Source organism: Rhinolophus sinicus, chromosome 14, assembly GCF_057876585.1.
Source record: "Rhinolophus sinicus isolate RSI-liver-muscle chromosome 14, RSI-T2T, whole genome shotgun sequence".
NCBI lineage: Eukaryota > Metazoa > Chordata > Mammalia > Chiroptera > Rhinolophidae > Rhinolophus > Rhinolophus sinicus.
In genome coordinates this window covers 63,199,027-63,221,945 of record NC_142514.1, presented here as the reverse complement: position 1 = coordinate 63,221,945, position 22,919 = coordinate 63,199,027, and the positions used below count along the sequence as shown (strand labels likewise).

The 22,919-nt window shown below is 33.5% G+C and overlaps 1 protein-coding gene across 7 annotated transcripts in view; it reads right to left on the bottom strand.

Moving 5' to 3' along the window:
• The window catches only part of SPATA1 (spermatogenesis associated 1), a 69,200-nt gene that overhangs the window by 39,621 nt on the left and 6,660 nt on the right, over positions 1-22,919 (bottom strand). For all 7 annotated transcript variants that reach the window (XM_088791250.1, XM_088791249.1, XM_088791252.1 and 4 more), the window contains 10 exons: positions 21,195-21,301; positions 19,696-19,813; positions 17,343-17,396; positions 16,999-17,227; positions 11,055-11,166; positions 10,248-10,308; positions 5,740-5,851; positions 4,922-5,047; positions 1,999-2,177; positions 46-144 (listed from right to left, as the gene is read on the bottom strand). In XM_088791250.1, the coding sequence (XP_088647376.1) occupies positions 46-144; positions 1,999-2,177; positions 4,922-5,047; positions 5,740-5,851; positions 10,248-10,308; positions 11,055-11,166; positions 16,999-17,227; positions 17,343-17,396; positions 19,696-19,813; positions 21,195-21,301 (1,197 nt within the window). The remainder of the gene's footprint in view (positions 1-45; positions 145-1,998; positions 2,178-4,921; positions 5,048-5,739; positions 5,852-10,247; positions 10,309-11,054; positions 11,167-16,998; positions 17,228-17,342; positions 17,397-19,695; positions 19,814-21,194; positions 21,302-22,919) is intronic.

Genomic DNA, 22,919 nt, shown 5'->3' with positions numbered 1-22,919 from the left:
TTTTACGATAAATGTTATAGTCTGATTAAGACAAATGTAAATTACCTTAACTTCTATGATGAGATTCATTTTGTCTATATCCAATTTTCTCTTAAGTTGGTCAACTGCATGCTGTACCTCGGTGATCTGGATTATAAGGTAATTCTGTGTGAGATATATAAAGACATCTTTACTAAGGATAACATCTATACATTTTTATTTTTAACTTACTAATACAAACTGCAATGTGATAACAAATATCAAAAGAGCAAATCATGAAAATAACCTATTCCATAAAACAAATTTATTACTTTGGAGTAAATTACTACTGACCAGTTGATTTCTTAAGTTTTAGGGACCACTTTCTCTTCTCTTCTACTCTTATTATTCACGTATTATAAAAATAAACAGATATTTGTAAAAGTAACCATTAAATTAGTACCATAAAAGCCAACAACTATTACTGTCAAAGGTATATGCTGGGTTTAAGATATTAGCAATGCTTTTGAAATTGGCACAATGCTTTATTAGAATAACTTTAAAATACATATTTAATAATTAAATAGTATAGTTTATATAAAGAAACTTATTTAATACAAGAGAACCCATTTAACATAAGAAGCCTTTTTGGTTACTTTTGTTCAAAAAGTTTATGAGGTATAATGGTCACCACAGAAATTATTTAAAATTTTAAACTGTGTTTGTGAAAAAACACTGCATATTAAAACTAATAAAATAGTAGGACAAAAAGCATCAGCTATGCTAAAAAAAAGGTATCAGCTATATGGACAAATCGTTACGTGAGCCTATTAGGATTTTACATTAAATTTATGTAAAATGGTAAACTTTTACTCATAGAAACTGAGACCTTTTTGGTGGTTGTCAGGGATGGTGGGTGGAGGAAATAGGTGGAGGAACCAAAAGGTACAAATTTCTAGTTATTATATAAATAAGTTTAGAATGTAATGTACAGCACAGAAACGAATTAAAAATACTGTGTTGTATATTTCAAAGTTAACAGACTAGATCTTAAAAGTTCTCTTTACACACACACAAAAAGTAACTGTGAGGCGATAGATGGTAACTAGATATATTGTGGTAATCATTTCACAGTATATACTTACATCAAATCACTGTGTTATATACCTTAAATTAATACATTATGTCATTGATAGCTCAATAAAACTGCGGAAATATAAAGGAATAAACTTTTAATGATTCAATATGTCTTAGGTTAAAACCATACTTTTAATGGTAATTACCATAAAATCTTTTTTTTTGGTAAGTGGAATCAAATCATTCAAGTTAAACTGAAAAGTGGCCTCTGGAATTTGTTCTTTAAGTATGTGGCAGAATTACTCGACTGAAAAAATAAACTTCAGGTCTCTGAGTGTTCAACATTCAAGACTATCTCCAAAAATTAATTGATGAAAGTTAAACACAATTTAATATTTAGAAAACCAATACCTGATTCTGTGGGTGTTATTAACCCCCACACACACTGAAAAAGAGGAGTGTAGTACATGTTCGTGCCCCTCTCTATTGCATCACGTGTTCATCTCCCCCATAAATAAGAAAAGTGACGCTGGCCTCAGGTACAGATTTGATCCTAATTGGTCTAAGTTAGGGCCTGGTTAATGCCCCAACAAGCAAAAGGGAACATTTTATATATTCCATGCATCTGCAAGAGGCTCTCTCTGGGTATGGAGGGAGATAGCCCTACTTACCATTGGCAACTCTGTTGCTACCATGAGAGAAAGCCCTCTTATAATGAATCCAACACTTGAAAATAATAGGGAGAAATATCAGAAGCACCTGGTCCCTTAAAGACATCAGTAAGCTGCTGAATGTATTTCCTTAGCATCCATTACATGAGATCATGAATTTTCTTATTTCAACCAGGTTAAATCAAGGATTTGCTACTTGTACCCAGCATCCAAAATATGATAATACTAACAATGAGAAAGCATGTATCTTGACTAGAACTTCTCTAATAGAATGTGAACACTTTTATAGCACCTTAGAGTCTGTGATGTTTGCCAGATTCTTTGGTCTCATTTTGATCTCCCTGGCTTCAAGTTGCATGAGCAATTTTTTATAGTAAAGTTCTAAATCTTCTCGAAGTTTTGTTAAAACCTCCTCCAATGATGCTGTGACTTTCTTTGTTTCAAAGTGCTTTTTCTTCCAACCATTATAAGCTATATAAAAAAAAGAAAAAGAAAAGGCTATAGTTTGAATCTGATTAGAGGATTAAACTTTTCAACCTGGAAAGGACCCGAGAGTTAATTTAACCCGTCTACTCCCCTCTTCTTTCTTCCTTACATGCTGAAGAAATCAGAGCTAAGAACAAAATGTTTATTGGATAATAAAAGTACTTATTTACAAATACAAGCAAATAGTGTAAATCCAGGAACCACAACCAAGTTCTTCTTTAAGCTTGTAATCATTTCTGGAACACCTTTATTTAAAATAACCACCAATAGCCAAATGTGTATATTTTTATTTTGATTACATTCCATAATATGATTTGATTATGGAATAGTTATTTATATATGTAACTATAACTGTGAAGAGGAATAATATACTTTTTTAGGTTTTTCCTTATTTTTTTCAGCTCCCCAAATGACTTATGTTTTATGATGTCGGCTGAATCTGATTCATCATTTATCAAAATTATTCCGAACTTATCTGCAAAATTGTGTGGGGCAGAATTTCTCAAACCTGAGATCCTTAATTAGAAATTCAGTACTGCCAGCTAGGAATCACTTAGGCACCAGTGAGAATCTTCTAAGTACAAACTTAACAGCAACACAAACTACATGCTAGCATTCCAGATTTGTTTACTTTTTTAAGATTATAAAAAAAAATCAAACCCCACATGAAGTTCTATGTGGTGATTTGTTTAAAATTATATAACTACACGGAACTTAACTCAAAATTTGAACTTCTGCCCTGTATCGAATCCTCATGCACTATATAGTATGTATGCACTATCTTCCTAGCTGGTCTCTCTGCTTCCATTCTGGCCTCTCTACAAGCTATTCCATATAGCAGTCATTTTGATTTTTCTAAAATATTTTAAGAATCATGTAAATCCTTAGCTTAAAAATCCTCCAATGGCTTTACCACCTTACTGAGAATAAAATCCAAACTCCTTGAATTGGCCTCTGTTCCTTGCTGAATTTTTAATTTTATCTCCCTCTATATTCCTGCTTGTTTATCACAGACTTCAACCCACTGGCCTTGTTTCAGGTCTAAGACTGCAAACTCATTCCTATCTTAGGACCGTGACATTTAGTGTTCCTTCTGTTCAGGCTGTTTTTCCCTCTCTTTACATGCCTACCTCCTTATTAATTAAATCGTAGTGATGTCTCCACAGAAATGGTGTCCTTGGAACCAAAGCATCTCTCCTGCCCTAACACTCTGTATTACGATCTTTTAAATTATGCTCTTCACAGTTCGAATCAGTAGCTGATGTTGTCTTACTTTTTTATTGTCTGTCTGCTCCCCTACCCCCATTAGAAGCAAGCTCCCTAAGGGCATGGCCACATTTGTCTTATTTACTGCTGTATCCTAGGCTTTTAAAACAATGCTGGGAATTGAACACATAGTAGGCTCCATAAATACTCGTGTTTGACGGCTGATACATGCCTTTATCTGGAAATATTCCTGTTGAAGTAGAAAATGACTGCTCATTCTCATTTTATAGAAAGAAAGAATGAGGCACAAAGGAGAAATTTCTTGCCTAATAAAAGGCTGATCTGCTATGAGAATCCTGGTGCTGTGATTTCCAGTCCATTGCTCAAACTTGCTTGATAAAATTGCTTGTTTAACATTACAACAAGGCTATCATTGCCACCACTTCCAGGATACACTTTAATATTAGGAGGTAGAACCCTCAGAAATATCTCCTGACAGTGTCTGAAATCTTCAGGCAGTTACAGTACTGAAACAATAATTTTCTGTAAATTGAGAATCCTAAACCAGTTAATTCCATATAAATCTTTTAACCCTTATAATTCTCAAGAACAACCCAAAATGCAGGCCTGTCAAATCATTGAGCACCTTGCAAACCATTATCCTATACTTTCTCCGCACTGGGTCATTTTTTCCATTTCCACCAGTTCCAGTAACAATGTTTCTGATTGTATTCTAAGAAAACTACCTACTTGTCCTACCTAATTCTCTCATTCATTTATTCCTTCATTCAGGTCAGCAAAGCAGACAGACATCCCAACAAATTCAGCACCTGGGGGAGACTAAGGGACTGCAAGAAGGCTTCTAGAGTAAGTGATATCTAACCTGAAATAGAATGGTTAGTAGGAAATAGCCAGGTGAACTGGGAAGATGGGGACAGAAGGGGAAGAGAGGACAGGCAGATGCAGATGGCAGAGGGAAACGTGTGCCTGAAGGCCTGCAACCAAGAGGAGGCACGCTTCAGATGCTAGCACATCTTTTCCTGGAAGCCTTTCTCGATCTCTCCATCTAACTTGGGTGTTCTTCTTCTGTGTTCCTATGCACAGCGTTCTGTGGTGCCGTTATCATGGTGTCCATCAGGCTGTATCATTACTGCTTAACTGGATTATCATTTCCCCAGGGGGCTGTAAGCTCTGCGAGGACAGTGACCAGATTGTGTCTGCCTCTCAGTATCTCCTCAGCCCGTGGAACAGTGGTGAAATTCAGTAGGCACTTAATAAATACGTATTCAGTAAATGGACTGAACAACAAAGAAATAAATAAATGAATGTCACTTACGATAAATGTGTGAGTTTTAGTAAAAAACACCCAATGTGAAACAGTTGAGCAATGATTTCATGTTTCCTGTATTGAACTTAGTAGTGTACCACTGAAATCACAACAGTAAAATAGCAAACATTAAAAAGCATAAATACTGTCCACGTTGTTTTCTTTATAGTGATAAAAGATATGTAATAAACTTTACCATGATATGGCTTCGATTTGTTTTGTCCAGATAGCTTTTCAACTTTTCTCATTAATTCTTCTCTAATTCTTTCCAAATATCTTCTTTCTTCCTTTACTTGTTTTATTTGTTTGATAATCTTCTCTCCTAAAATATAACCCATATTTATCAATGTCTAAAAGCTAAAAGATGCTTCATTTCCTAAAAAATATAGTGTGTAAAACTTCAAAGTGCTTAAAACAGCAAAAATAAATTTTACCTAAATTCTGTTTTTCTTCCTATAATAAATATAGCATTTGCCCCTGTGGAAAACACTGAGTAGTCATTTTAGATTCTAAGAGTGAAACATAATTTACATTATTTACATGTATGTAGATAATACAGTATGTCTCATCTGAATTTACATGTATTTGTAAAACTAGATAAAGCTCAAGTAGTTATAGTTCTTGTTTTAATTCTTTTGATAAATTTATCTTGGGCCTAAGATATTGTACTTAAATCTTACATGGAAAATGTAAATTTTAGAATATATTTTTAAAAGAAATATTACTGACTAAACATATGCAGTAATCAACATACAATTCATATACTTTAAAACAATTTACCTTTTTTTGTCGTAAAATATACTTAATAAAATTACCATTTTAAGCATTTTTAAATGTATAGTTCAATGGAATTATGTACATTTACAATGTAGTGAAACCATCCCCACCATCTATCTCTGGAACTTTTTTTAACTTCCCAAACTGAAACTCTTCTCATCAAACAGTAACTCCTCATTAACATCATTTAATTTTACTTCACAGAATCATCTGTTCTTACAGTTTTATCACACTTACTTTCAATCTGTAATAAAGAAATTTCAGTTATTCCTGGAGTAAAAGCAGATTTCCAAGGAAGTGAAGGAAAATCAATAACATCTGGCAGGGAGATGCACTCTTTTTTACCTATCTGTAAGAAAACATGAAATGCAGTAAGATTTGGTAGGACGACATATTAGTTCTCATCCACCTGTAAGCACTTGATAAGGTACAGCAGCGATGCATTTTTTCACTTATGTGGTGATGAGCTCCCAAATCTCTGTTTATACCTATGGATTCTTTTTTGTGCTCCTGCTTCTCCATTCCACTATTAGATAGACATTAATCACAGGGACTTCAAACTTAAAGTTGAAAAAAAAAAATTATTGCTTTCTAAATGATTTTATTCTAGATTTCTGATCTTAGCTACTTCTTTTAGCAACATTTAAATTCTTCTAAGATGGCCACTGATTTTTTTTCACCTTGAGCCAATTTTGATCATTTATACTAGCTTAGAAAATTGGGGCATCCTATCAAATTTTCAAATTTTAGCATACGTATTATTTTCATATATTTTATCTACTCTATATTTGTGTTTATATAACCTTCATTGGTCCAAATTTTTATATATCTGCTCTTTTTTGATAAACTACCTCAAGCCTTACCAATGTTGATGTTTCTCCCACTACCACTTTATAGATCTGGAATTGTTTCAGTTCTGCTAGGGTTTTCAAATTCTGTAACTTACTAGTTTCTACATTTCTCTTTATTAAGCCCTTACTACTACTTCGCTCTATTACTCCTTTTAAAGTCTATGTTATTTTTTTTAACTTATAAAAGTCAGGTTCTCAAGGATAATGGCAACCACCTAAATTAGAATCTTTCCATACATCATCCCAACTACTATAAAGGAAAGCAAATAAAATCACCCATAATTTATGCCTACAGCATAACTAGGACATAGAATCCTTTAATTGACACACGCTTTAATTTACATGTAAGTGGGGAAACAAACCCCCTAGACCAGCAGAGTGTGTTCATGAGCTGATTCCTGAGCTGTCAGAAGTGACGATACATTAGAGAACTGTGAACACATAACACAAAAAACAACCACCACAGTTTAGTCTGGAAGAAGAAGCCCCTCCATGCAGTGCAGACATACTGAGAGTAAGAATAAGCTCTAGTACATCAGAGCACTTTCTATGAGGAATCCAAAGAAAGGGACTTGTGAAACGTAGGGGGCCAGAGATGGTAACCATGGGAAGACATAGCTTCTGAGAGACTAGAAAACGCTCTGGAAGTGAGAGGTATTCCTTCAGGGTTACGTGGTAAGGAAAAGGAAGAGAGTAGCCATGATAACAGCTCTGTTGAATTAAATTAGCAGAAAACAAACAAACAAAGAAAACAGAGCCCTTTCCCAAAAAGGCCACACTTATTTAAAAATAAATAACTGCATTTCACTGTAACAACAAAGAGGAAGAGGGCCCTCCTGATCTAAGCAGAAAAGCCACCAAAACACTACTCCTTGTTCCTCTATAAGAACACCTGTTATTACTGATACAGAAAAATCCACACAAATGAACGTGTACTAACATTACCTACAAAGTAATCTAGCATCCACACAAAGTTACTTTTTAAAAACCCTCAAAATTGAGAACTAAAACAAAATTAAAAAAAACAGGAAGCCATAAAGCAGAGAAAAATTTAACAACATTCCTTACCTAGATTAAAAATAATTAAGCAGTCGTTTGTAGATATTAACAAACACCCATAAATCTAATATCAAATAACTCAGAATGAAAATGGAAAACAGGAAGATGTGAAATGGAAGATGATTAAACTAAAGAAAGAAATTAAAGAAGAACCAAAATTGTCTTAGAAATGAATAAATTAGCAGGTACCCAAGAAGGAAAAGATATGACCAAATATACAGTAAGGATAATGGAGAACCGAAATAAAAGGGGCAAAGAAAATAACAAAATACATCAGAGAAGTAACAGATATAAAAGGTAAAGAAGATCTGAGATAAGACTAATTGTGGTCCCTGAAAAAGAAACCAATTGGATGGATCTGCTGTTTAAAGTGTTTTCTAAAACTATAATTGATTTCTTAAAACAAAAGAAGTCCTGATTTTCATACTTAAAGGGCCCACTGTTTTTCAGAAGAATTGGGCCTAGAATTCTCAACTCAGATACAGTCTGGTAAATTACTACACATTACAGGATCCTCTGGCTTTCCAGACCGAAATACTCAAGCCAGCTTACAGAGAAAAGAAAATCAGGGTGGCATCACACTTTTTAATAGTAACACATAAAACAAGATATCAGTAAAACAACATTTTAAAGAAACTCTGAGAAAAAAGGTATAAGCCAAGGATGTTATAGCCGATCAAACTTCAAGTATCCAGGCTCTAGAGCAGGGGTTAGCAGGCTTGGTCAAAGACCAGAGAGTAAATAAGTTAGGCTTTGTGGGCCACATATGATCACTGTCATATTCTTTCCTCAACTCTTCAAAAATGTTAAAACATGAGTAGGTGGCAGCCTCACAAAACAGCCTGCAGGCCATAGTTTTCCCACCCCTACTATAGACAAAATTTATAATGTGGGAGAAGTAAGGGAATATTGTACATAGGAGATCTTCCTATTATAAACTGAGCTTAATCCAAGTAAGAGAATGAAAAATCTTCCGCAAAAGAACTGGCAGTAAGTGTTGGATATATTTAGTTATAGATCTGAGACTAAAACAGAGGTGACAGGGATAAAACTAGGAGCACAATATATAAATTTTATATTCTTTGACAAAGTAGAAATAACACAACTAAAAATACATGAGAAGAAAGTAGGGAAAAGGGTGATTTTTTGATTACCCTGAATGTAACAGGTAGGAGTCAGAGAATAATTTTAGAGGTAACAAATCAAAAGGAGAAGCATCATTAAAAAAGAGAGAGAGAGAGAGAAAGAGAGCGAGAGCGAGAGAGAGAGAGAGAGAGAGAGAGAGAGAGAGGACTAAGAATACTAGCATGAATGTATTAGTATAAAGGTAAAAAAAAGAACAAAAATACAATATTATTAAATACCAGAAGAGGGGAAAAGTCCAAATAACCCACATAGTAGCACGTACTAACTATAATATTAAAAAAAAGACAAATCTGACATCAAACATATTAGTTCCATCAATAACATAAACGGATATAACTCATCTATTAAATGAAAAAGATTTACAAAGCTCACAAAGAAAAACTCACAATTCTAAGCTGTATGTAAACGACATACCTAAAACAAAGCAATTCAGAAAGGCTGGCAAAAGTTGGGAAAGAAAGATGGTGGGCATAACAAAAATGTAAACAAAAAGAAAGCAGAAAGTGATATACAATAAGGAAGAATTTAGGCCAAAAAACATAAATAAGTCAAAGAAGGATACTTCATAATGCAAAAGTGGTATTAATATTCACTTAAAAACAACTTTGTGCCAAATCAAAATTGAATCAGAAACCACAGAAGATGTAAGGATAAAAAGTAACACATTAATAACAAGAGATTCTACTATACCATTTTCAGTCTAAGACATAGCAGAATGTGGAAAAAAAATAAGGATATGGAATAATTAAACAATGTAGTCAGCAAGATACACTATAGACATGGCACACAAGAGGGGAAGATATTTGCAACATACATAAGCACCAAAGGACTCATCTTTCAGAGTATATTAAAAATTCACATTAATCTGAAATCTATGGTAGACAACCTATAGAAATACTTGAAAAGGTACTTCCAAACGAAGTTATCAAAATGGAGTCCATAAAATATAAAATCATGATCCTATTTTATGGGTAATCCAGGAAATCAAAATCCAAACCTCAGTGAAATAGCATTAAGCATCCACCAGACTGACAACATTTTTTAAAGCCTGAAGACAGCATGTTTTATTAATATCCAGCAACAACAGAGCAATGATTTGCTGAAGATGGCATGCCTTTGCTCCAAAACATACGTAATTACAGCTCTGTAGGGCTCAGAGCTGTGATCCCCCTCCCTGGGCTTGTCTCAGACTCCATGCAGCATTCCAGTCCACAACACATCAAGCATCGCTGGATTAGCTGGACATTAAAACCCAAGTGGCAGCACCACTTGCAAGTCCGCTTGAATCACCTGGTGAGCCTTCTCTTGCTTTGGGCCCACTCAGGTGGCAGTCTTTTAGATTACACAATTGAAAAACAAAAAGATTGGAGCAGCACATCTGAATGTGTTAAATCTCTCTCCAAATCCCAGAGGTCCATCAAGTGACTCGTTGTCAGTGGTAGCTGGGGCAAGATGTGAACACATTGGCTTTCACCTCAAAAGGTGTACATACCTCAACAGATCCCAGACCATGGAACTCTCAGGAATTTCACTGAATTGACAGGCTCCTGAACTTTCTTTAGGCTTTTTTCCCACTCTCTAACCAATAATGTTAGAAAATTTAGACATTTTAATCTCAGTTTCATTTTGAATTTCAGTATAAATATTAGGTTTCAATACCACATTTTAAGAAACATCTTAAAATCATACCTGACTGTCATCTCTTCTAATGATATTAGCTCTATCATCTTCATTTTTCCAAAGAAACTGACTTAAAGGGAATGAGAGATTTTTAAAATATTAAAAATGATCCCATAAATATTAGCTTTTCATATTTTATATATTTTATTTAATATTCTGTAAACATAGACATAACATTACAATTTTTTAAAGTCAGCCTGAGGCAATTATATAATCTTTCAATCTCATTAACGATCAACATATACTACATTTAATATCAGTAATAAAATCATATTTTATTATATTATAGCTAAATTAATATCAGAGTCCAATGTCTACTGCAAGGTAAATAAGTGGAAATTTTGTAAACATTTTATTTGTGGATCTTCTGTGAATAATTATTTATAAAATTCCTTATATTAACTTAAAAAGATGAGTATATGCAGAACTGTTGCTTAAGTACTATAATTTTGAATGAAATGATATCAATGTGAAACTCGAGCATACTAGTTTACCCATAACCAACAATCTAATAAGAGAGGCTGAAAAATTAGTTCTAAGAAATGCAAATGAATGCAGAAATTTTTCTCTCATCAGGTTGCCCCTAATAGTAAGTTTTACAACAAAAATAAATTTAATTGATAAAATATCCATCATTTTTTTGGAGAGGAATGCTGAAATATAACAGCAAAAATCAGAATCAAGATAATTTTAATTTAAAATATCACTGATTTCACTCACATCTTTGTTCTAGTTAGACATCCCTATATCCCTGGATATCTTACTCTTCTTTTAGTTCAGATTATGACATGTGGGATCAATATTTATACTAATTACCTGTTTTTGTTGCTAACATAATCATTTGAATCTTCCAATGATCCTGGCAATTCAGAATTTCCGAACTGGTTTTTTCCAGGCTGGTTTTCTTTTGGAATGTCTTTTCCCTCAGCTGATGTTGACGTTTATCCATGGCAAACAGAGTTCATAACGTTAATAAAATACTAAAAAAAAAGTTTGTTTTTATATGTACATGCTATTATCTTGTCCTGTGGTTCATAATATCCAAGAGATTTGCCCGACATAATACAAGGCAACTATTTCCAAAGTGAATTTCATGAGGTATTTCATGAAAGTGAAAGGAGAATTCTTTGGTCAATTCAGTTTGGGAAAAATTGGGTAAGCAACTCTAACAGGAACACAACCCTGTACACAGACACAGACACACACACACACACACACACACACACATACCCCTACTTATTGCAAGATGTCTCTGTTTTTATGTATAATATGAAACTGCAAGAGGGGGGTAAGCTGGGTTTTATTCAAACTTAATTGTCTTCAGGAAGCTTTTGGCTTTTCAAGTAATATTCTGAGGAACCTTTTCCAGAAATTGCTGATGTAAACACAAAGCATATAATGTCATTTGTATTTCACATTACCTTTCCATTGATAACATCTCTCTTCATTTTAACAGAATTTTTCCATATAGGAAAAAAACACAATGTGTCTTTAAAACACTAATGTTCTGTATGATCTATATGAACAAAAGATCCATGAACCTGGCAGCTATAATGTAGATTTTTTCCCCGCTTGGAGAAATCAATTTTTCAATTGAGAAAAAATTAATGAGTCATATTAATACTTGAAAAATCATTTTACAAGGATTGCCACAATATTTTACAACCTGAAGGCCATACTGGTTTAATTTTAGTCTGGCTGCTATGATTTATTTCTCAGCTGGCAATGGAATAATCATTTAAGGACAACAAACAGAAATTTTCTAAAAGGTATATTCAATGCAAAATGAACACAAAAAAATGCATATGTCAGCTGTTTAAAAGCTAATAATAAAATACCACTCCCCCAATCCACCCAAAAAAAGAAACATTGCAAAACTCAGTTGATTCTGAATTATATTTTGATAGGTACATAGGACATGTATCTCTTATTCCTAGTAACAGTTTGGAGCATAATGACCTGCACCTTTCAACAAAAATGGGAGCGATAACTGTGAAACTGTTTTGAATTGTGAGATGTTTGCCTCCCAAAGAAGAAAGAATTTAAACAAAGAAAATGGCATTTGCAGGTCACAGAGTGCTAATGTTTGTAGCATTTTTGGCAACAGTGAAAAGTTAAAGTATGATTCTGGCACAGTGTTATAAAGCATGGGCTTCAGTCAAACTACAGGGTTCAAGTCCTGGCATAGTCACAGCAGGTGTGACCTGAGGTAAGTTATTTCTCTAACGTCAGTTTCCTTATCTCTACAATGGCATAGTCCATGTGAAGCGCCCAGCACAGTACCCAATCCTTAGAAGTCTCTTCAAATTCTGATTTCTATACCACTGCACTTTCCAGTTCAGCTTTTAATTACCTCGGTCTGTTCTCCATATTATCACCTGAGTTGTTTTTCTGGAACTTAAATCCAATCATGCCACTCGTACTAAAAACTTCAGATGGCTTCCCACTGCCTACATGATTCCTCAGCTTTGTGGTCAAGGCTCTTGTAGTCCAAGTCCCTACCTACCTCTCTAGCTGTACTTCAAGGTACTTTTTCCTCCCCTTCTGAACCCCAAGTTGTAATAGTAGTACTACTACTACTGATAGTTAAAAATTATTGAACCAACTATGCTATTAAGCTAACCCTGAAAGCTCCATTCATATCATGATCTACGTGAAAGAAGCCTTCTGGAGTAGGGCATTGAATAATCTGCATAGCCAAACATTTACAACCCTGGGTTTGAAGTCAGAGCATGAAGGGTTCTCTACATCATCTTAAGAAATGTGGGCTTTCAGTAGCAAACAATGAGTCTTTCAAAGGTTTTTAAGCAGGGAGATAAATAATCCAACTTGTAACAAGAATGATGAGGCTGACAGCGCTCTAGAGGATAGATTGGAAAGGAGATTATAAGCAAGGAGGCTACTCACAATGGTTTTTGAGGTTCTTTTACCCTCAAAATCTATTATTCTACAATAAGAAAAATTTGAAAGCTTAAAGTCTGAACAAGTGGAAGAATGATGAAAGCAAAGAAAGAAATCAAGAAAGCGTACTGGTTTGGGGGCAATGATGGAGTTGAGCATTAAATACGTTAAAGTTGAGGCATGTCAAAAATATAGAGATGTGTAGCACAGACCCATGGGAAAGAACAGAAGATGACTAAAGAAAAGGAATACCCATTTCGAGACGTAAAAATGGGGAAAGCAATACTGTACTTCTTTTTTCCTTCATTAAAGGAATCGTGAAACATACTGCGCATACTCTTGGAATTATAACTGACAGTGTAAAGTAAAAATGGTAAATATGTATTGTGCAGTTTATAATGTATGTGTAAGTAAAATGTATGACAACAACAGCACAAAAGATTTGAGGGAGGAAATAGATGTATACTGCTGTAAGGTTCTTATACTATATATGAAGTTGTACATAATTTGAAAATAAACTTCAAATTAAAGGTGTATAATGTGTACCCTAGTGCAGAAGTCAGAAAACATTTTCTTAAAGGGCAAAGCAGCAAATATTTCAGGCTCATGGACCATAATGTCTTTGTCACATTACTCAACTCTATTATTGTAATGGGCATGACTGTGTTTCACTAAAAGTTTATTGATTAAAAAAGAGCCATAGGACATGGATTAAAATAAAATAATATGAAAATAATGGGTGTTTGCTGCCCTCTACCCTATAGCAACCACTAAAAGTTTCTTAGGATAAGGATTAACTAATGCGCCAATAGTGGAGATAAAACTGAGTCATAAAAAAACTACTCAATCCAAACAAAAGGTAAGAAAACATAAAAATGAAGAAAATGGAAGAAATGAGACAAATAGAATACAAACCGCAAGATAATAGATTTAAAACCAACCACATTGATAATTACATTAAATGGAAATGGTCTAAAGATCCTTATAAAAAGACATAGATTATCAAATTGGATTAAAAAGTAAGATCTAAATATATGTTTCTAAAAGGAATCCACTTTTAATATAAAGTCATAGATAAAAGTAAATGAATGGAGAAAGACATACGACGCAAACACTAACCAAAAAAGAGATAGAATGACTATATTAATGTCAGATTAAGGAACCTCCAAAATAAAGACTATTACCAGAGATAAAGAGAAACATTAAATAATAATATAGGGGCTAATTCATCAAGAAGACAATAACCGTAAATGTGCATGTAGTAACAGCTTTAAAATACATAAAGCAAAACTGATCGTTGAAGACGTCAACACTCTTCTCTCTGTAATTGTTAGAGCATGTTCACAAATTTAAGAATTCCTTTTATTCAAAGAATCATAAAAGAATAAAAAGACAAGCCACAAACTAAAAAATCTATAATTAATTATACCACACAGGTGTGTGTGTGTGAAGATATGGCAGAAAATATATATGTATACATAATGAATCAATATTTAAAAGAAAGAACAGAAAATGGGCAAAACAATTGAATGAAGGCAAATGCAAATGGCCATTAAAGGTATGAAAAAATGTTCAACTGAAAAGAACTACTAGAAAAGAAAAATAAAATATTTGGAATTAACAATTCAGTGTAAGCATTTACAGCAGATTAGACATAGCTAAAGAGAGAATTAGTAAAATAGATTTGGAAAAAAGATCTGAAGAAATCATCCAGAATGTAAAGCAGAGAAACAAGAGGACAGAAAATGTCTGACAGAATTAAAAGGATATGGTTCAATAGGAACTTTCAGATACTGCTGCTGGGTATAACCACTTTGGAAAACACATGAACTTTCTTGAAATATAAAAGTGAAGCTGAACATATGCATACAATGTCAATCCTAGCTAAATGCCCTTAAAATCCTCTTGCACATGTACATTTAGAAGTCATGTACAAGAATATACATAATAGCGTATTTATAATAGCCCCAAACCGAAAACAAACCAAATGTCTATGAGCAGAATAGGTAAATATTACAAATTATGACATAGACATATAATGGAATATTTTGCAACAATGAAAAGAAATTGAAGTACATATGACAACATAGTTGAGTCTTATAATTACAATATTTAGTAACAAAAGCAAGTCCAAAATAAAATACGTGCAATATGATGCCATCCAAATAAAATTAAAAACAGCCAAAACTGAACTAAAGAACACATATTCAGGTTGTAAAACTACAAAAAAAGCAAGAAAACAATTATCTCGAAGTAGTAGTTATCTCTACTGGGGAAGGAAGAAGATGTGATAAGAGAGACCCAAGATTGCAAAGTTCTTTTTAAAGAAGAAGAAAAAAACCACATTACCTTAGAAACAGCATTTTAACTTCTAAGAAAATTACAGGACAAATGCATGAAGCTGTTTTCTGAAAAATGCTGCTTACAGCACTATGGAATTCTATAGTGATGTAGATCTATATTTATTGGTATGAAATATCTACGATACAGTCTAAAATTAAGAGGCTTTAAAAGAGTTTGCATGTATCCTCATTTTTAAAAGTTAAAAAATATTTTATATACAAGAACTTTAAAAACTACCTGAAAGAATACCCCAAAATCCTAGCAGAAACTATCTTGGCTGGTGGAATTATACTGTTAATCTTTATTTTCTTCTTGCACAGATATCATAGGGTTAAATACTCCCGCCACAGACTTTTTGGATTTTGTGCAAGTAGCAGTTCAGGAATCTGGCCAGTAGCCCAAAGTATGATATATGATACTATTCACAGCCTTATGTAGGGCAATTGCCCACTTCATTAGCCACTTGACCTTGTACTTTTCAGAAATACTGGGATTCCACTATGACTTTTCCCCAGATGTTTTTTTCCCTTTAACCTTTAAGTGAAATCATGACAGGAAAGCAATATTTAAAACAATGCAGAGAAAGGCCTACATAAAGGAGGTAAAGAATCTCACCAACCATCTCATTGGCATCAAGTAATAAAATAGGTGGATCTCATTCATATGTCTCATGAGAAATAACAAATCGCATCAGAACAATAAATGTTAAATGTGTCTAAGATTAAAGATGGTGCTAAGTTTAGAAGATCACTGGGAATAAAATAAACTTAGAATATAAGAATTGCTATAATTGAAGATGGAAAACAATGCAACTAGTTAAGAACAGGTACATTTTGTAGCTGTAATGGCTGTTGTCTTTAGTCTGGGATGGGTGATTCAGTTCATTTACAAATATTTAGTATATTTGCTTTTTCATTACAAAAAGTTTATTTTCTATATGAAATAAGGGAAAATAATTTAAATAATTTTTTTCAGTTAATTCTTAGAGTGTAGTACCAGCTTTACTTATATATTTATAAGTTTGATTTTTAAATTGCCTACCACTTAAGAACTGAATCATCAGTAAATTGTTGGGTATAATCAGATAAAACAATTTTAAAATCTTTGAAATACAAATGTCTACCAACATTAGTCATTTTGCTTTGATTTAATACTGTTGTCCTGGCTAAGATCTTCCTGGACTTAAAATAATAATACCAAGGTTTTATGCACTCACCATTTCCTTTCTTTTCACTTTTAGCCTTAACTTTCTCAGAAACTATTATAAAAGAAGTAAAGGTGGCAGAGTTTAAGTGCTGTAAGTATTTTGATTTTGGTTTCATTTTAAAATAGTATTTAAATTGTTTTTTATCTCCCACCTAGTGAAACTATTTTTAAAAACACCCAAATTGAATTGTAGCTTTCCTTTTATACTGCCCATATTTGTAAGGCTAGATTTGCCCAGACTTTGCTTACAGACCTGACTGCTAAAATACTATAAAAACCTCTTTGGTTTTCCCACTCCAATTGAAATCACCTTCTTCTTGATTCTTGCTAAGAAACTCTTTCGAAGTGTTATCTAAAAAACTGGGATCTGTTCCAGGTTCTTCTTTTGACAAAGTTACACTGGCTGGTCTGTGGATTATCCCATCAGCCTCAGCAACGCTATTATGAGTCTGCTTTTCATCTAAAGAAACGGTTGATGCTGAATAAATATTTCCTAAATGATCCATTATAGGAAGCAAATACAATTCTGGTTGAAGAGCCTAAAATACATAGGAAATTTAAAATAATTAGTTTGTAATTTAAAAACCAGCAAGTTAAAAAAGTTAGCCAGTAAGTTAAAAAATAAGCACACGTTTTAAACGTCACATTACATACATATGGAGGAGCAAATGATTTGAGTTTCAGTTCCGATTCTTGCTTTGCCTTTACCTAGAAATAAATGAGAAAAAAAATTAAAGCTTTTGTAATGTTTTTCAATTATTTTTTACCCCTACGTTTTTTTTGCAGAAGTCACATATCTGCAACACAAATCAAATCTAAAAGCTGGTAACTAAGGCTAGATTCTAGAAAATGTAAAATGTAATCCTATTTCTATTTGCTGTACTAAGCATAATAGAAATTCTATGTCATTTAATAATAGTTAAGTATGGCTATCAGTTGCCTGGACTATGTGCCAGGTACTATTCTAAGCGATATTTCACACACACACACACACACACACACACACACACACACACACACAAAACAGAGGGTACCAAAAATATGTATACACATTTTAAGAAAGGAAAAAACTATTAAAATTGTAATACTTAATATATGAGGTTTGACAATTAGGTTCAAGAACTTGTTGCAACAATGTTGCTAACTTTTTTTTTTGATAGCAGAGGTGTTATTCATTATGAATTTGTATCAACTGGACAAACAGTTAACCAAGTTTACTATTTGGAAGTGCTAAAAAGGCTGCGTCAAAAAGTTAGGTGACCTGAACTTTTCGCCAACAATTCATGGCTCTTGCAGCATGAGAATGCACCAGCTCACACGGCACTGTCTGTGAGGGAATTTTTAGCCAGTAAATTAATAACTGTATTGGAACACCCTCCGTACTCACCTGATCTGGCCCCCAATGACTTCTTTCCTTACCCAAAGATAAAGGAAATATTAAAAGGAAGACGTTTGGATGACATTCAGGACATCTGAATGTCATGACAGTTCTGATGGCCATTCCAGAAAAAGAGTTCCAAAATTGCTTTGAAGGGTGGACTAGGCACTGGCATTGGTGCATAGCTTCCCAAGGGGAGTACTTCGAAGGTGATTGTAGTGATATTCAGCAATGAGGTATGTAGCACTTTTTGTAGGATGAATTCGAGAACTTTAATCGTCAGACCTTGTATATCGGTAACAAAAGATGAATACAAGTCACATTTGACTTCTGCAATTACAAAAGGTGCTCAAAGTGGTTACCATCAGTGTCCAGACACTTCTGATTATGGCGAACTATTACCTGAGCAACACTGACCAAAGTGTCCACTTGTATACATTTTTTGGCACCCCCAGTATATTATCTGAGTTAATCTTCACAATTGCATGTGATAGGCAATTCCATGTGATACATATTACCTGTAGTTCACAGACAAGATTGAGGCAAAGAGAAGTTAAGTAACTTCCCAAGATTTTATAGATAGAAAATTTCCAAGTTGAGAATCAAAACCAGGTAATCTGGCTCCAGATTTCAACCTTGTATACTTTATTTCCTAAACATTCAACACATAGAGCTCATTTGTCATTCATTCATTCATTCATTCATTCAACAAATATTGAGGGTATATTATGTGTCAGGCAGTGTTCTATATGGTGGGGATACAATGGCAAACAGGCAAAGTTCCTGTTCTCATGCAGCATACATTCTACTTGGGAGTGCAGATCTTAAATAAACATGATTTAGCATAGAGATATGTGATTTATGAAAATAAAACTGAATGATATAATAGAGAGTAACTTAGAGAAAGGATATCTAAAAACTAGGTGGTAGGAGAATGCCCTTTTGAAAGATAACACCTTGAGAAAGAAGAATAAAGCTGGAGGTATCACGCTACCTGATATCAAATTATACTACAAGGCTATAGTAATCAAAACAACATGATACTGGCATAAAAACAGACACATAGATCACTGGGACAGAACAGAGAGCCCAGAAATAAATCCATGTTTATATGGTCATTTATCTATCACAAAGGAAGCAAGAATTTACATTGGGGTAGACAGTCTATTTAATAAATTTAATAAATGGGGTAGACAGTCTATTTAATAAATAAGTAAATAGACTTTACATTGGGGTAGACAGTCTATAAATAAAACTGAACAGATACATGCAAAGAAATGAAACTGGATCCATTTTTCTTCAGAACACAAGTACTTGTTTAAAAAGCTTTTAAACACTATCATTTACATTTAAAAATTTACATTACTTACATGATAACATTTTATATTTGTCTTTCTTTTCTTCCCAAGGAAATTCACATGCAAAAATACCATCATTTTAGGGCCTGATAATATGCCAATAAGACCCATGTTTTCTTGATGATCTGTGTGTTTAGTGATATTTCCATTTCATTATGATTGAGATTACATATCTCATAGTATGTTAAGATGCTGAGTTGACAAGCATTTAAAAATTATAATTTGTTAAGGTACATTTTTCTGTAATCAAAAGGGAAACACAGAAACTTACCACAGCTAGATTATTTCCAATGCATTTCAGAAATAAAAATTTTTCTGCAACAGCATCTTCATCAAGAAACTCACTGAGACGCTCCCTCAGGGCTTGTAAAGTAAGGTGAGGAGATACTCTGAAATATCATGACATTACCTCATAATGTAAAACGAAGGAAGTTTCAGCTATACTAAAGACTGGTAACTTTACTCAGCTATCTCAGATAAATACTAACTTAATGTATCACATATAGCTTAACATGTCGTGTTTCTACATTACATGGCATTTTGTAGGCCTTTGTAACTATTTAAAAATAAATGATTAAAAGCCTGCCTTTTTAAAATTATGCAAATGAACACTTTATAAAAGCCCTCTTTATACTGAAAAGGAAAACACTTGTCTACTTTTCTTATCCACCTCCAATTTTATTGTTAAAGCAAAACTTTGCCATGGAATTTATATACTTTTATACATATATTAAAGAATGATTTAGCCACAGATATTTATTTTGGAAGCTTGACAGGATTAGCTAGTGCTTAAAAATTTCTTTGATGATCAAACATTGTCAGACTCCACATCTTTGCTTATGAGAGATACTTCATACCTCAACATCCAAAATTTAAAGCCATCACTTATGCTATTGCTCTGAGTTCTTGTTTTCCTAGGATCTCCTGGGAAACATTATATAACATCATTCAATCAACAAATATTTACTGAGCACCTTCTATGTATCAGGCACTGTTCTAATAAATGGGAATAAAACAGTCAACAAAACTGACGGAGGGTAGCTGGAATTTAAAATACAATGATCAGAGAAGATCTAAACAAAAAGTAATATTTGAGTAAAGACCTGAAGAAGATGAGATAGTATATGTAAAGGCAGAAAGAGCATTCGACACAAAAGGAATAAGCACAAGGGCCCTGAGGTAGGGCCATGTCTGATGTGTTCCAAAACAGAAAGGAGGCTACTGTGCTTGAAGAAAGTGATGGGGAAGACTGAGGTACACACAAGAGAAATAACAGGCAGGTCGCATAGTGTCATGTTTCTGTGAATGTGAAAATACATACATACATACATACATACATACATACATACATACATATAAGTGTACATATACATATATTCCGTTTCTATCTTTAAACAGTTCAGTGAAAAAGTCTTTGTTGGTATACTGGCTTAACTACCATTCACATCTCTTCAATAGGTTTCTAATTTCAGATAAATTCTCTCTTAATTCTCTTTGTGTATAACCATTCACAAAGATGTAATGTATAGATTATACCGTTTTTTGGGTGGCAGTACTATGGCTAAGCGACACCTGTTCCTACAGCACTTTTTTATTTAACTGTTATATAGCATTATTTATTGATAGTATTCATTAAGCTCGGAACTGGATCTATCACATAGCTAGGATATTTTTCACTTATAGTTTTTAAATTTCCAGAAAGCATTTTTCTCTGCAGAAAAAAAGACTGCTTTTTCAGACATGCTGTAACATGACTCCAAAAATACTTGCCTTATAAATCCAGCTGAAATGAATTTGTTAACAACTTCTATTGAAATGGTGTTTAATTTATAGTTCCACGATCCTTCAGGGACATAAAAAACATGAAGTTCCACCAACTGAATAAATTGAGAAGAACGTCAGTTAAAATATTTTTAAAGTGAAAGAAACTCAACTGATTTTCTCTAAAATTTTAAGTTTAATAAACATAATTGAAGTAAACATGTAATACATGCATCCTTCTGAACAAACACAAAAAACGAAATGAACACACAAAAATTTGTTAAGTTGACTAGTTGGCACTTGGAGCAGTTTCCCTTAGACACAGTGTCATAGAGGTGGTCCTAGATTACCCTAACATCTCTGACATGCAGTGCTTTTTCTGTGGCTTGCAGTAAGAATACTAGACCACTAAGAGCAGTTTTCTTATTACCAACCTTTCCCCCTCCCCCAGTCCCTACCTACTCAGTTCCATTTAGGTGACCTTGTGGACTCCTTACCCTTTATGCATTGTCTCCCTAACACAGTTGTGATGATTGCTAGTTCTCAGCACCTGCAACAGTGTACATACTGTGGTTTGGGGAATAGTTTTGTTTCTAAGAACCCTAGGAAGAACCTATTCCTGACCAGTGATGAAGAAACGAATGGTTCTTTTTAAATAGGGCATGACTGTAAGCTTATTTTGTCTGTGCTTATATATTCTATCTTTTCTATTAATATTTTGTTATGACCTCAATTAGAATCCTTCTATTTAGAAGAATACTTAGATTACTACAACAGAAACAGAACAATTACAGAAATATAATCTTATTTTTTAATCTAATTAAGTTTGATATCCATGGCATATTACAAGTCAAAACATTTGAATGATTATACTCTAAAATATTAAATATCTGGAAAAAACTTTCAAATTTTGAAGTAAATATGACCTACAATATTAGTAATTTTTATAGGAGATAAATATGGCTCTTGACCTGGATGCTTTCCTCAAGTTGTTTTCATAGACAAAGTAAATTACTTCTATACTTTTGATGACAGAATATTAACCGACAATTTAAGATGTTTGTATAGCTCTGATAGTGAAGCATGCCATATGCTATATGGTATTTTGAACACCAGAGCATTTAAAAGAACATTCCCTAGCTATACCATATATTAATAGCTAATATTATTTTGTACTATTAATACCATATATTTAGTAGCTACACTATTAAATACTTGTAAAACCATACAGAAATTGGGGGGAAAAAAGAAAAGCTCGGTTGGAGTTGGTTTAAATAGAAAATGGGGAGAAGATATGAAACAGTTGCCTAGAATTGTGGAAGAGTGAATGAATGAGTGGAAGACAGTCTGACTACATATCAGCAGAAGACTCCACTTGAGATTCATGGTCATGAATTTAAAGTGAGAATAGTCCTTATGCTGGTATATTTTTTTCCAGCCATGTTCTGCTATAGGCATTAAGTGTAAAATAGGTGAAGAATTGGATTAACCAGGGTTTTTGTTTTGCCAAGGATACAATGAATTGAGAGGGGCAAAGAGTTGATAGTGTGAGAGAGTGAGAAAGACTATCCTATGGTATGTAAGTCAGCTATGGAGGGCATCATGAAGTAAGGAATGAAAAAAAAAAAAGTGATAGGATCAATGCATTAGAGGTCCCAGTTCAATCAGGGTACTTAGAGGAAGTGAGCTAGAGATATAAGAACAATAATCAGACAACAGAATACACGAAGTTGG